Source organism: Manis pentadactyla, chromosome 1, assembly GCF_030020395.1.
Source record: "Manis pentadactyla isolate mManPen7 chromosome 1, mManPen7.hap1, whole genome shotgun sequence".
Lineage (NCBI taxonomy): Eukaryota > Metazoa > Chordata > Mammalia > Pholidota > Manidae > Manis > Manis pentadactyla.
Genome location: NC_080019.1, coordinates 188728612 through 188741559, shown reverse-complemented (window position 1 = coordinate 188741559; position 12948 = coordinate 188728612). Strand labels below are relative to the sequence as shown.

Here is a 12948-nt window from a genome sequence, read left to right as displayed (position 1 = left end):
CTAATAACCAGGGAAATATCACTAATACAGGGAAATGCAAATTAAAACCACAATGAGATTATCACCTCGTGCTTGTTAGAATGGCTAATGTCAAAAACACAAGAATCCTGGCGAGGATGCGGAGGAAGGGGAACCTTTGTGTGCAGGGTTGGTGGATTCCCATGTTCAGAGCAGCATTAGCACAATATCAAAACATGGCAACAGGAAGAATGGATAAAGAAAATGTTATATATGTATGAAATGAAATATTCAGCCACAGAAAAGGAGTATACCCTGACATTTTGGACAATGTGTCTGGACCTTGGTGGTGTCATGCCACATGAAGTCAGTCAGACAGAGGAAGTCAAATACTGTATGATCTCACTTACATGTGGAATCTAAAAAAATTTTTAAAAACCCAAACCAAACCAAACTCATAGAAAAAGAAATCAGCTTTGTGGTTACCAGAGGCAAGTAAGTAGAGGGAGGGAGAATTGGATGAAGGTGGTCAAAAGGTATGAACTTCCAGTTCTAAGATAAATAAGTATGAGAGACGTGACATATGACACTATATATATATATATATATATATATATGTATATGTATATACACATACACATACTATATATATATATATACACTATATGTATAACTATATATATATAACTATAACTATATATATATATATATATATATATAGTTAATGCTGCTGTATGATATGTGTGAGAGTTTTTAAGAGAATAAATCCTAAGAGTTCTCATCACGGGGAAAACATACTTTTTTCTTTTCTTTTTGTACCTAAATGAGATGATGGATATTAACTAACTTTACTGTGGTAATCACTTCACAATATATGTGAAGTCATTATGTTGTACATCTTGAATTTACACACTGCTATATATCAGTTATATCTCAATAGAACTGGAAAAAGTTAAAAAGATGGCAAATAATATCAAACAGTACAAATTTATTGGATTATTCCAATAGAGTATTTGAGACATCAAATATAATAGGGTAAGATAAAATATTCTCTATTTAACCAAGAGCTGACTATGTGCTATAAATATGACAGAAACATTTGCAGACAACATTAGATATATATGAGATAGTACATTATTCCTGAAAAACCATTTTACAAAGCTTCAACTTTGCTTTCAAGAGTAAAATATTTGTACTTACTAATTCAGAGACCATGATTGGCCACAATGAAGTCAAATGTTGGGGAGATATTCTTAGCAGCAAAACTCTGAAAAAAAGAAACATCTGAGCAGCAACTATGGATGTCTGTCCAACTCTGAGATTGTCTGTCAGGCGTTCTAAGGAAAGAAGATTTTAGAGACGTCACACAAATATGCAGTATGGAGTTTCTCATTAGCAAAGAAGAAAAATAAATTGTAATTATTTTGACATTTGACAACAATCAGTGTGGGAAAGGGGTTGTTGGAAGAATGTCTTGTGCCTCTAGTTTATCCCCAGCCCTCCTCTTTGCGAAGGACAGTTTATGGCCTTTGCTAAAGGATGTGAACCAAGTGGCTCTTCGTCCCCTGCCACAGCTGAGTAGAAAGGCATGAACTTCTCACTCAAGTCAGATATCCATTAGGTGATCAATGACCACTGAAAGTATGAAATATGAGACTCAGAAACCGAAGACAGCCCTTGTTGAGTAATGCAACTATAAGATCATAAAGACTGATTAGCAGATGATACCAAATTTTGGGGTGAGGAGTGGGAAGTGAAGTGAGTGAATAACAGATTTATTCAGTGAAGTTTAGATTTGATGACCATGAACAAAACTTTAATTCTTGCAGGAAAAAAAATAGTCAGTTATGCTCTCTAGCCCCTCACAGTCTTCCCCATTTCTTCACTGAAATAACTGTTTGTAGAATGTGATTTGTGTGTGTGTGTAATTTAAGGTCTCTTAGGAACAAATTGCTATAGCAAACTGATGAACCATGGGCAGGAAGCTAAGATTTGCTGTAGTACATTAGTAATAAATTTCTCTTTATTTGAGATAGCTTAAGTGGGCTTTTACTTCTTGCCTTTAAAAGTACTCTGACCAAATGAGGATCATGCCCAGCTCAAACAAGTTGGCATTTTTAAGAGTGGTTTGTGCTTTTGGTTCTGGCAAGATGAGAGAAGGAGAGAAAAAAGAGATTGGGGAAAAAAAAAGAAGTCTTACAGACCAGTGGGACAACAAAAGTACTCCCCCCTTGTCTGAAGGTTTGCTTTTTTAGGTTTCAGTTACCCACAGTCGACCGACGTCAGGAAGCAGATGATCCTCCTGCTGACCTATGGTCAGAAGGTCAACACTGGCCTAGTGCTAAAAGCGAACAGTAATTTGAAGACAGATTTCTCACCAGAAACCATGAAGTCAGAAAGAAGCAGCACATTTTTCAAGCGCTGAAAGACCTCAACCCAGAATTCCATTTCCCATGAAAACATTCTTCCAGAATGAAGGTGAGAGAAACCAAACCAAACCAAAACGAATGAAGGTGAACCAAAAACTGCCTCAGTAAAGGGAAACTGAGAAAACTTGTTGCCAGAAGATCTGTGCTGAAAGAATGGCTCGACGATGTTCTTTGGACAGAAAAGAAAAGACAATGGTAGGAAACATGGTGCATCAGGAATGATGATAAAAAGAGAACCAGAAAGGACAAATACATGAGTAAAAATAATATTCTTTCCTCATGAGTTTTTAAATTATGTGGACAGTTGAAAGCAAAAGTATCACAGTCTCTTGTGGCTCCCAGTGTACATAAAGATAGCATTTTAGAAAACTGTATCACTTGAAAGAAGAGAAATGCATCCTAAATGGTGGTAAAATGTTGATACTACTAGACCTCAGTATGTATGTGTATTTCATATATACTGTAATCTCCAGAGCTACCACTACAAAAAACTATATAAAGAGATATACTCAAAAAAACACTTTAAATGAATTTAATGGAATACTAAAAATATGTCCAAGTAACCTCAAGAAAATAGGAAAGAGGAAACAGGAATGAAAAACAAGAAACAAACAGAAAATAAAATAACACAAAAAATCCTAACACATCAATAATTACATTAAATGTAATTGTCTAAATACACCAATGAAAAGGCAGAGATTGGTAGAATGGATTAAAGGAAAATGACCCAGTTACGTTACCTCATGTTACCTTCCGCAAAACTCATGATATAAGCAGGCTAAAAGGATAGAAAAAAATACACAATGCAAGCATTTTAAGAAAGCTGGAGGAGGCGGAGCCAAGATGGCAGCGTGAGTAGAGCAGCGTAAATCTCCTCCCAAAACCACATATATCTATGAAAATATAACAAAGACAACTCTTCCTAGAATAGAGACCAGAGGACACAGGACAATATCCAGACACATCCACACCTGCGAGAACCCAGCACCTTGCAAAGGGGGTAAGATACAAGCCCCGGCCCCGCGGGAGCCGAGCGCCCCTCCCCCCAGCTCCCGCCGGGAGAAGAGTAGGCAGAGCGGGAGGGAGACGGAGCCCAGGACTGCCGAACACCCAGCCCCCGCCATCCAGGCCAGAGCGTAGACACGGTGTGTGCGTGGGGGCCCCTGAATACTAGGGAAACAGGGCAGCAAGAACAGTGAACGGGTACCGGAGGCCTGGTGCCGGAGGACATAAGAAAAGCGAGTGGCGATTTTTTTTTTTTTCTGTTTTGTTTTGGAGAGCACTTTTTGGAAGTCTTAAAGGGATAGGGACCCCAATACTAGGGAGACAGGGCAGCAAGACCGGTGAGCAGATGCCTGAGGCTGGTGACGGAGAATAAAGAAAAACAAGCGGCCATTTTTTATTTATTTTTATTTTTTTAATTTAAAATTTTTATTTTATTTATTTATTTTTTTGGGGTCGTTGTTTTGTTTTGGCGGCTGCTTTTCGGAAGTCTTAAAGGGGCAGGGCGGGACACTTAATCCAGAGGTAGGGAATCTGGGGATCTCTGGGCACCCTAACCCCTGGGCTGCAGGGAGCAGGGAGGCCCCTTACGGAGATAAATAGCCTCCCAGCCGCTCCCCCTCCAACGCGACTCCACCATTTTGGAGTAGCTGCCCGAGCCAGGCCACGCCCACAGCAACAGCGGAGATTAACTCCATAGCAGCCCGGCAGGAAGCAGAAACCCTGTCTGCGCGCAGCTGCCCAGCACAAGCCACTAGAGGTTGCTGTTCTCCCAGGAGAGGAGGGCCACAAACCAACAAGAAGGGAAGTTCTTCCAGCCGTCACTCGTCCCAGCTCTGCAAACTATTCCTATCACCATGAAAAGGCAAAGCTACAGGCAGACAAAGATCACAGAGACAACACCAGAGAAGGAGACAGACCTAACCAGTCTTCCTGACAAAGAATTCAAAACAAGAATCATAAACATGCTGACAGAGATGCAGAGAAATACGCAAGAGATATGGGATGAAGTCCGGAGGGAGATCACAGATGCCAGAAAGGAGATTACAGAAATGAAACAATCTCTGGAAGGGTTTATAAGCAGAATGGATAGGATGCAAGAGGCCATTGATGCAATTGAAACCAGAGAACAGGAACGCATAGAAGCTGACATAGAGAGAGATAAAAGGATCTACAGGAATGAAACAATGTTAAGAGAACTGTGTGACCAATCCAAAAGGAACAATATCCGTATTACAGGGGTACCAGAGGAAGAAGAGAGAGGAAAAGGGATGGAAAGTATCTTGGAAGAAATAATTGCTGAAAACTTCCCCAAACCGGGGGAGGAAATAATCGAACAGACCACGGAAATACACAGAACCCCCAACAGAAAGGATCCAAGAAGGACAACACCAAGATACATAATAATTAAAATGGCAAAGATCAAGGACAAGGAAAGAGTTTTAAAGGCAGCTAGAGAGAAAAAGGTCACCTATAAAGGAAAACCCATCAGGCTAACATCAGACTTCTCGACAGAAACCCTACAGGCCAGAAGAGAATGGCATGATATATTAAATGCAATGAAACAGAAGGGCCTTGAACCAAGGATACTGTATCCAGCACGACTATCATTCAAATATGATGGTGGGATTAAACAATTCCCAGACAAACAAAAGCTGAGGGAATTTGCTTCCCACAAACCACCTCTACAGGACATCTTACAGGGACTGCTCTAGATGGGAGCACTCCTAGAAAGAGCACAGCACAAAACACCCAACATATGAAGAATCGAGGAGGAGGAACAAGAAGGGAGAGAAGAAAAGAATCTCCAGACAGTGTATATAACAGCTCAATAAGCGAGCTAAGTTAGGCAGTAAGATACTAAAGAGGGTAACCTTGAACCTTTGGTAACCACGAATTTAAAGCCTGCAATGGCAATAAGTACATATCTTTCAATAGTCACCCTAAATGTTAATGGACTGAATGCACCAATCAAAAGACACAGAGTAATAGAATGGATAAAAAAGAAAGACCCATCTATATGCTGCTTACAAGAAACTCACCTCAAACCCAAAGACATGTACAGACTAAAAGTCAAGGGATGGAAAAACATATTTCAGGCAAACAACAGCGAGAAGAAAGCAGGAGTTGCAGTACTAATATCAGACAAAATAGACTTCAAAACAAAGAAAGTAACAAGAGATAAAGGAGGACACTACATAATGATAAAGGGCTCAGTGCAACAAGAGGATATAACCATTCTAAATATATATGCACCCAACACAGGAGCACCAGCATATGTGAAACAAATACTAACGGAACTAAAGGGGGAAATAGACTGCAGTGCATTCATTCTAGGAGACTTCAACACACCACTCACCCCAAAGGATAGATCCACCGGGCAGAAAATAAGTTAGGACATGGAAGCACTAAACAACACAGTAGAGCAGATGGACCTAATAGACATCTATAGAACTCTACATCCAAAAGCAACAGGATACACATTCTTCTCAAGTGCACATGGAACATTCTCCAGAATAGACCACATACTAGGCCACAAAAAGAGCCTCAGTAAATTAAAAAAGATTGAAATCCTACCAACCAACTTTTCAGACCACAAAGGCATAAAACTAGAAATAAACTGTACAAAGACAGCAAAAAGGCTCACAAACACATGGAGGCTTAACAACACGCTCCTAAATAATCAATGGATCAATGACCAAATCAAAATGGAGATCCAGCAATATATGGAAACAAATGACAACAAAAACACTAAGCCCGAACTTCTGTGGGACACAGCAAAAGCAGTCTTAAGAGGAAAGTATATAGCAATCCAAGCATATTTAAAACAGGAAGAACAATCCCAAATGAATGGTCTAATGTCACAATTATCGAAATTGGAAAAAGAAGAACAAGTGAGGCCTAAGGTCAGCAGAAGGAGGGACATAATAAAGATCAAAGAAGAAATAAATAAAATTGAGAAGAATAAAACAATAGCAAAAATCAATGAAACCAAGAGCTGGTTCTTCGAGAAAATAAACAAAATAGATAAGCCTCTAGCCAGACTTATTAAGAAGAAAAGAGAGTCAACACAAATCAACAGTATCAGAAACGAGAAAGGAAAAATCACGACGGACCCCACAGAAATACAAAGAATTATTAGAGAATACTATGAAAACCTATATGATAACAAGCTGGGAAACCTAGGAGAAATGGACAACTTCCTAGAAAAATACAACCTTCCAAGACTGACCCAGCAAGAAACAGAAAATCTAAACAGACCAATTACCAGCAACGAGATTGATGCGGTAATCAAAAAACTACCAAAGAACAAAACCCCCGGGCCAGATGGATTTACCTCGGAATTTTATCAGACATACAGGGAAGACATAATACCCATTCTCCTTAAAGTTTTCCAAAAAAAGAGGAGGAGGGGATACTCCCAAATTCATTCTATGAAGCTAACATCACCCTAATACCCAAACCAGGCAAAGACCCCACCAAAAAAGAAAACTACAGACCAATATCCCTGATGAACGTAGATGCAAAAATACTCAACAAAATATTAGCACACCGAACTCAAAAATACATCAAAAGGATCATACACCATGACCATGTGGGATTCATCCCAGGGATGCAAGGATGGCACAACATTCGAAAGTCCATCAACATCATCCACCACATCAACAAACAGAAAGACAAAAACCACATGATCATCTCCATAGATGCTGAAAAAGCATTTGACAAAGTTCAACATCCATTCATGATAAAAACTCTCAGCAAAATGGGAATAGAGGGCAAGTACCTCAACATAATAAAGGCCATCTATGATAAACCCACAGCCAACATTATATTGAACAGCGAGAAGCTGAAAGCATTTCCTCTGAGATCAGGAACTAGACAGGGATGTGAACTCTCCCCACTGTTATTTAACATAGTACTGGAGGTCCTAGCCACGGCAATCAGACAAAACAAAAACATACAAGGAATCCAGATTGGTAAAGAAGAAGTTAAAATGTCACTATTTGCAGATGACATGATACTGTACATAAAAAACCCTAAAGACTCCACCCCAAAACTACTAGAACTGATATCGGAATACAGCAAAGTTGCAGGATACAAAATCAAGACACAGAAATCTGTGGCTTTCCTATACACTAACAATGAACCAACAGAAAGAGAAATCAGGAAAACAACTCCATTCACAATTGCATCAAAAAAAATAAAATACCTAGGAATAAGAAGTGAAACTTATACTCTGAAAACTACAAGTCACTCTTAAGAGAAATTAAAGGGGACACTAACAGATGGAAACTCATCCCATGCTCATGGCTAGGAAGAATTAATACAATCAAAATGGCCATCCTGCCCAAAGCAATATACAGATTTGATGCAATCCCTATGAAACTACCAGCAACATTCTTCAATGAACTGGAACAAATAATTCAAAAATTCATATGGAAACACCAAAAACCCCGAATAGCCAAAGCAATCCTGAGAAAGAAGAATAAAGTAGGGGGGATCTCACTCCCCAACTTCAAGCTCTACTATAAAGCCATAGTAATCAAGACAATTTGGTACTGGCACAAGAGCAGAGCCACAGACCAATGGAACAGACTAGAGAATCCAGACATTAACCCAGACATATATGGTCAATTAATATTTGATAAAGGAGCCATGGACATACAATGGGGAAATGACAGTCTCTTCAACAGATGGTGCTGGCAAAACTGGACAGCTTCATGTAGGAGAATGAAACTGGACCATTGTCTAACCCCATATACAAAAGTAAACTCAAAATGGATCAAAGACCTGAATGTAAGTCATGAAACCATTAAACCCTTGGAAGACAACATAGGCAAAAACCTCTTAGACATAAACATGAGTGACCTCTTCCTGAACATATCTCCCCGGGCAAGGAAAACAACAGCAAAAATGAACAAGTGGGACTATATTAAGCTGAAAATCTTCTGTACAGCAAAAGACACCATCAATAGAACAAAAAGGAACCCTACAGTATGGGAGAATATCTTTGAAAATGACACATCCGATAAAGGCTTGACGTCCAGAATATATAAAGAGCTCACACGCCTCAACAAACAAAAAATAAATAACCCAATTAAAAATGGGCAGAGGAACTGAACAGAGAGTTCTCCAAAACAGAAATACAGATGGCCAACAGACACATGAAAAGATGCTCCACATCGCTAATTATCAGAGAAATGCAAATTAAAACTACAATGAGGTATCACCTCACACCAGTAAGGATGGCTGCCATCCAAAAGACAAACAACAAATGTTGGCGAGGCTGTGGAGAAAGGGGAACCCTCTTACACTGCTGGTGGGAATGTAAATTAGTTCAACCATTGTGGAAAGCAGTATGGAGGTACATCAAAATGCTCAAAACAGACTTACCATTTGACCCAGGAATTGCACTCCTAGGAATTTACCCTAAGAATGCAGCAATCAAGTATGAGAAAGACCAATGCACCCCTATGTTTATCGCAGCACTATTTACAATAGCCAAGAATTGGAAGCAACCTAAATGTCCATCGATAGATGAATGGATAAAGAAGATGTGGTACATATACACAATGGAATACTACTCAGCCATAAGAAAAGGGCAAATCCTACCATTTGCAGCAACATGGATGGAGCTGGAGGGTATTATGCTCAGTGAAACAAGCCAAGCGAAGAAAGAGAAATACCAAATGATTTCACTCATCTGTGGAATATAAGAACAAAGGAAAAACTGAAGGAACAAAACAGCAGCAGAATCACAGAACTCAAGAATGGACTAACAGGTACCAAAGGGAAAGGGACTGGGGAGGATGGGTGGGTAGGGAGGGGTAAGGAGGGGAGAAGAAGGGGGGGTATTAAGATTAGCATGCATGGGGGGGTGGGAGAAAGGGGAGGGCTGTACAACACAGAGAAGGCAAGTAGTGATTCTACAACATTTGCTATGCTGATGGACAGTGACTGTAAAGGGGTTTATGGGGGGACCTGGTATAGGGGATAGCCTAGTAAACATAATATTCGTCATGTAAGTGTAGATTAATGATACCAAAAAAAAAAGGCAGTTCCTGTGTGGAAACCTCCAATGAGTCCTACACAAGGGTATAAAGGGCATATAAAAGTGTAGGCAAAGGGTCTGTTTGTGTTTATACAGGTGATCAAAGCCTAATTGGGCTATCCCGAAAATGAACTAAGATATGATATGAAAAAGAACTTCCAACATCAGCACTCTCGGGAAGACTCATGCCAGAAGATGACCATCAAAAAACCCCAACAAAGATCCACGCACTGCTACAGCTGTAGATGCACTCTTCCCACCAGTTCCTGGACTTGCCATGGGAATGAGGAAGGAGATATCTAAGCTGGCCTGTGCATACAGTAAAACAACAAATTTGACTGGACCTATACTGTTGGAACTCAAACAAGAATTAGGAGAAGTGCAAATTGTAGCACTCCAAAATCTTACAACTACAGACTATTTACTGTTAAAAGAACATATGGGATGTGAACAGTCCCCAGGAATGGGTTGTTTTAATTTGTCTGATTTCTCTCAGACTGTTCAAGCTCAGTTGGACAATATCCACCATATCATAGATAAGTTTTCACAAATGCCTAAGGTGCCTAACTGGTTTTCTTGGTTTCACTGGAGATGGCTGGTAATTACAGGTATGCTTAGGTTATGTAACTATACTCCTATTATGTTAATGTGTGTGCGCAATTTAATTAGTAGTTTAAAACCTATACATGCTCAAGTTACTCTACAAGAAGATATGTCAAAGAAATAATCAATCTTCCCAGGTTTTCTTCCGCCTGCTACTTCTATAGCTTTTCTTCTTCCTTCCTAACTACAACCCTTAAATAGAATTTGTGCCTCATATCAAATTTACCGAGTATCATAATTCTTCCAAGTGGTAAAGATACCTCAAGACAAATGCTGGGCATAGAAGCCACAGGGCATAAATATGCAAAGAAGTAAAAAGCTAACCTTTTCAAACTATAAGGCTTCTCTCTCACTTACCAACTTTACATTTCCCTGTACGGCCCCGGAAGATGACTGGTTAGCCAGAGATGGGTAAGATTCCTCAAGGGAGGAACAGCCTAAGACAGGCACAGTCACAGGGGGGCCATCAGGTGAGAAATTGGGGATCAACAGAGGTGAGGCTTAGAACCTCAGCCCCCCTGTTCTGAGAGAAATCTTCTGCATACGTGGATGTTTTATTGCCCTTGTCTAGCTTGGATTAACACATAGTCTACAGGCACACACCTGATCATCTACATTTGCTCTCTTACAACACTAAACTATGTTTTCTACCTTTATCTTGTATCTACCTACCACTTCAGCATTTTATTAAAAATAATAATAATAGAGAAATGTGGTATCCACATATAAATGAAGTATAAAAATCAAATGAGTATTCATATTTGAACTGACTGTTTATAGTTCATAATGCATGAGCAAAACCGAAAGCTTCTGTGATGACTGCCCTTGTACTGTTCACCATGTAACTTATTCACTATGTAAGAATTTGTTCTCCATGTAAGAACTTGTTCGTTATGCTTCAGAAGATTGGAGACTGACGAAAATTAGGCTTGGGGTGGATTAATGATTGTGCATTGAGCATTGACTCCCCTATACAGAATTTTATTGTTGTTAACAACCATTTGATCAATAAATATGAGAGATGCCCTCACAAAAAAAAAAAAAAAGAAAAGAAAAAGTACATACTTCCAATTGTAAAATAAATAAGTAACCGGGATGTAATGTATAGCATAAGGAATATAGTCAAAATATTGTAACAACTTGGTATGGTGATAGCTGGTACCTAGAATTATCATGTATATAAATGTTGAATCACTGTGTTGTACACCTGAAACTAATGTAATGTAATACTGTGTGTCAACTACCCTTCAATAAAAAATAATTATCTAAAAAAAAAAAAGCTGGAATGGCTCTATTAATAAAAGACAAAATAGACTTCAGAGCAGAGAAAGATGCCAGGGTCAAAGACGGACATTATGTAGTGTGGTCAGTCAGTTCAAAAAGAAAATGTAACGATCTTAATGTGAGTGTACCAAACAATGGAGGTGTGAAAAACACAAAGAACTGCCAAAACTCCAAACAAAATAGGCATTGACAATTACGGTTGGGAATGTCAACATCTTTATCTCACAACTCATAGGAAAAAAGTCAGTAAGGATATAGAAGAACTAAGCAATGCCATCAGCTAACAGGATCTAATCAACATTTACAGAATACTCATTCAGCTGAATATATATTCATTAAGTGCTCAGGAACTTTCACCAAGATAGATTATATCAGGAGTCATAAACAAACTTGAATAATTTAAAATCCTACAAAGGATGTTCTCTCACCATAATGAAATCTAAACTAGAAATCAATAACAAAAAGATAACAGGAAAATCCCCAAACACTTGTAAGTTAACAAACTTCTAAATAAGATATGGGCTAAAGAGGAAGTTTCAAAGGAAATGAAAACAAATACAAAGAAATGAATGAAAATTAAAATACAACACATTAGATATAAAGTATTATGGAGAGGGAAATTTATAGCATTAAATGCTCACATTAGAAAAGGGCTCAAATCATAATCCAAGCCTCTACCTGAGAGACTAGGAAAAGAATGAAGTAAACCCAAAGTAAGTACAAAAGAAGGACATAATAAAGAGCAGAAACATATGAAATTAAAATAGGGAAAAACCAATCAAACTAAAAGCTGGGTAATTATAAAGTACGATAAAATTGATAAGCCTCTAGAAAGACTGACAAAGAAGAAAAGAGAAAAGGCACGAATTACCAATACCAGGGATGGAAAAAAAGGGACATCTCTATAGACCCTATAGATATCAAAAGGGTAATGACATTTGAATTACTGTTTAAATGGTAAATCAAAATGGTACATCCACTCTGGAAATAGGCTGGCGGTTTCTTATAAAGCTAAACACACATTTTCTGTAGAACTCAGTAATCATACTCTTATGTATTCATCTTAGAGAAATGATGAGTTATGACCACACAAAAACCAGTACATGAATGTTTATCACAGAGGCTTTATTTGTCACAAATGGAAACCACCCAAATGTCCATTAGGTAAATGGACAAAATGTGGTACATCCATAAAATAGAATATTATTACTTATTAAAAAGGATCAAACTCTTGATACACCCACGGACATACCCCACTTGCCTTTGTATGGATCTCAAAGATATTACACTAAATAGTTAAAAGCTGATCTTAAAAGGTTACCTACTGTATAATTCCATTTATATAACACTCTCAGAATGACAAAATTAAAGTGATGGAGAACAGATCAGTGGTTTCCAGGGATTAGGTCAGGGTGGATCATATAACTGCAATGGCAGTGCCAGGAGGGACCTGCTCTGTGGCGCTGAGTTCTGTATCCTGGCTGTGGTGCTGGCTGCAGAAATTTGTATATGCAATACTTTTATACAACTAGACACACACAGAACCATGCACAAAATGACTGCATGTAAAAACTGGTGAAATCTGAAAAAGTCGCTAGTTGAATTATGGTCATAGTCTAA

General features: G+C 38.6%; 1 protein-coding gene across 4 annotated transcripts in view; it reads right to left on the bottom strand.

Annotated features, from left to right (window-relative positions):
- The window catches only part of DOP1B (DOP1 leucine zipper like protein B), a 98559-nt gene that overhangs the window by 3381 nt on the left and 82230 nt on the right, over positions 1-12948 (bottom strand). For 3 of the 4 annotated variants that reach the window (XM_036899316.2, XM_036899311.2, XM_036899312.2), the window contains exon 33: positions 1159-1295. In XM_036899316.2, the coding sequence (XP_036755211.2) occupies positions 1159-1295 (137 nt within the window). The remainder of the gene's footprint in view (positions 1-1158; positions 1296-12948) is intronic. The other variant, XR_005027491.2, reaches the window with a different exon arrangement.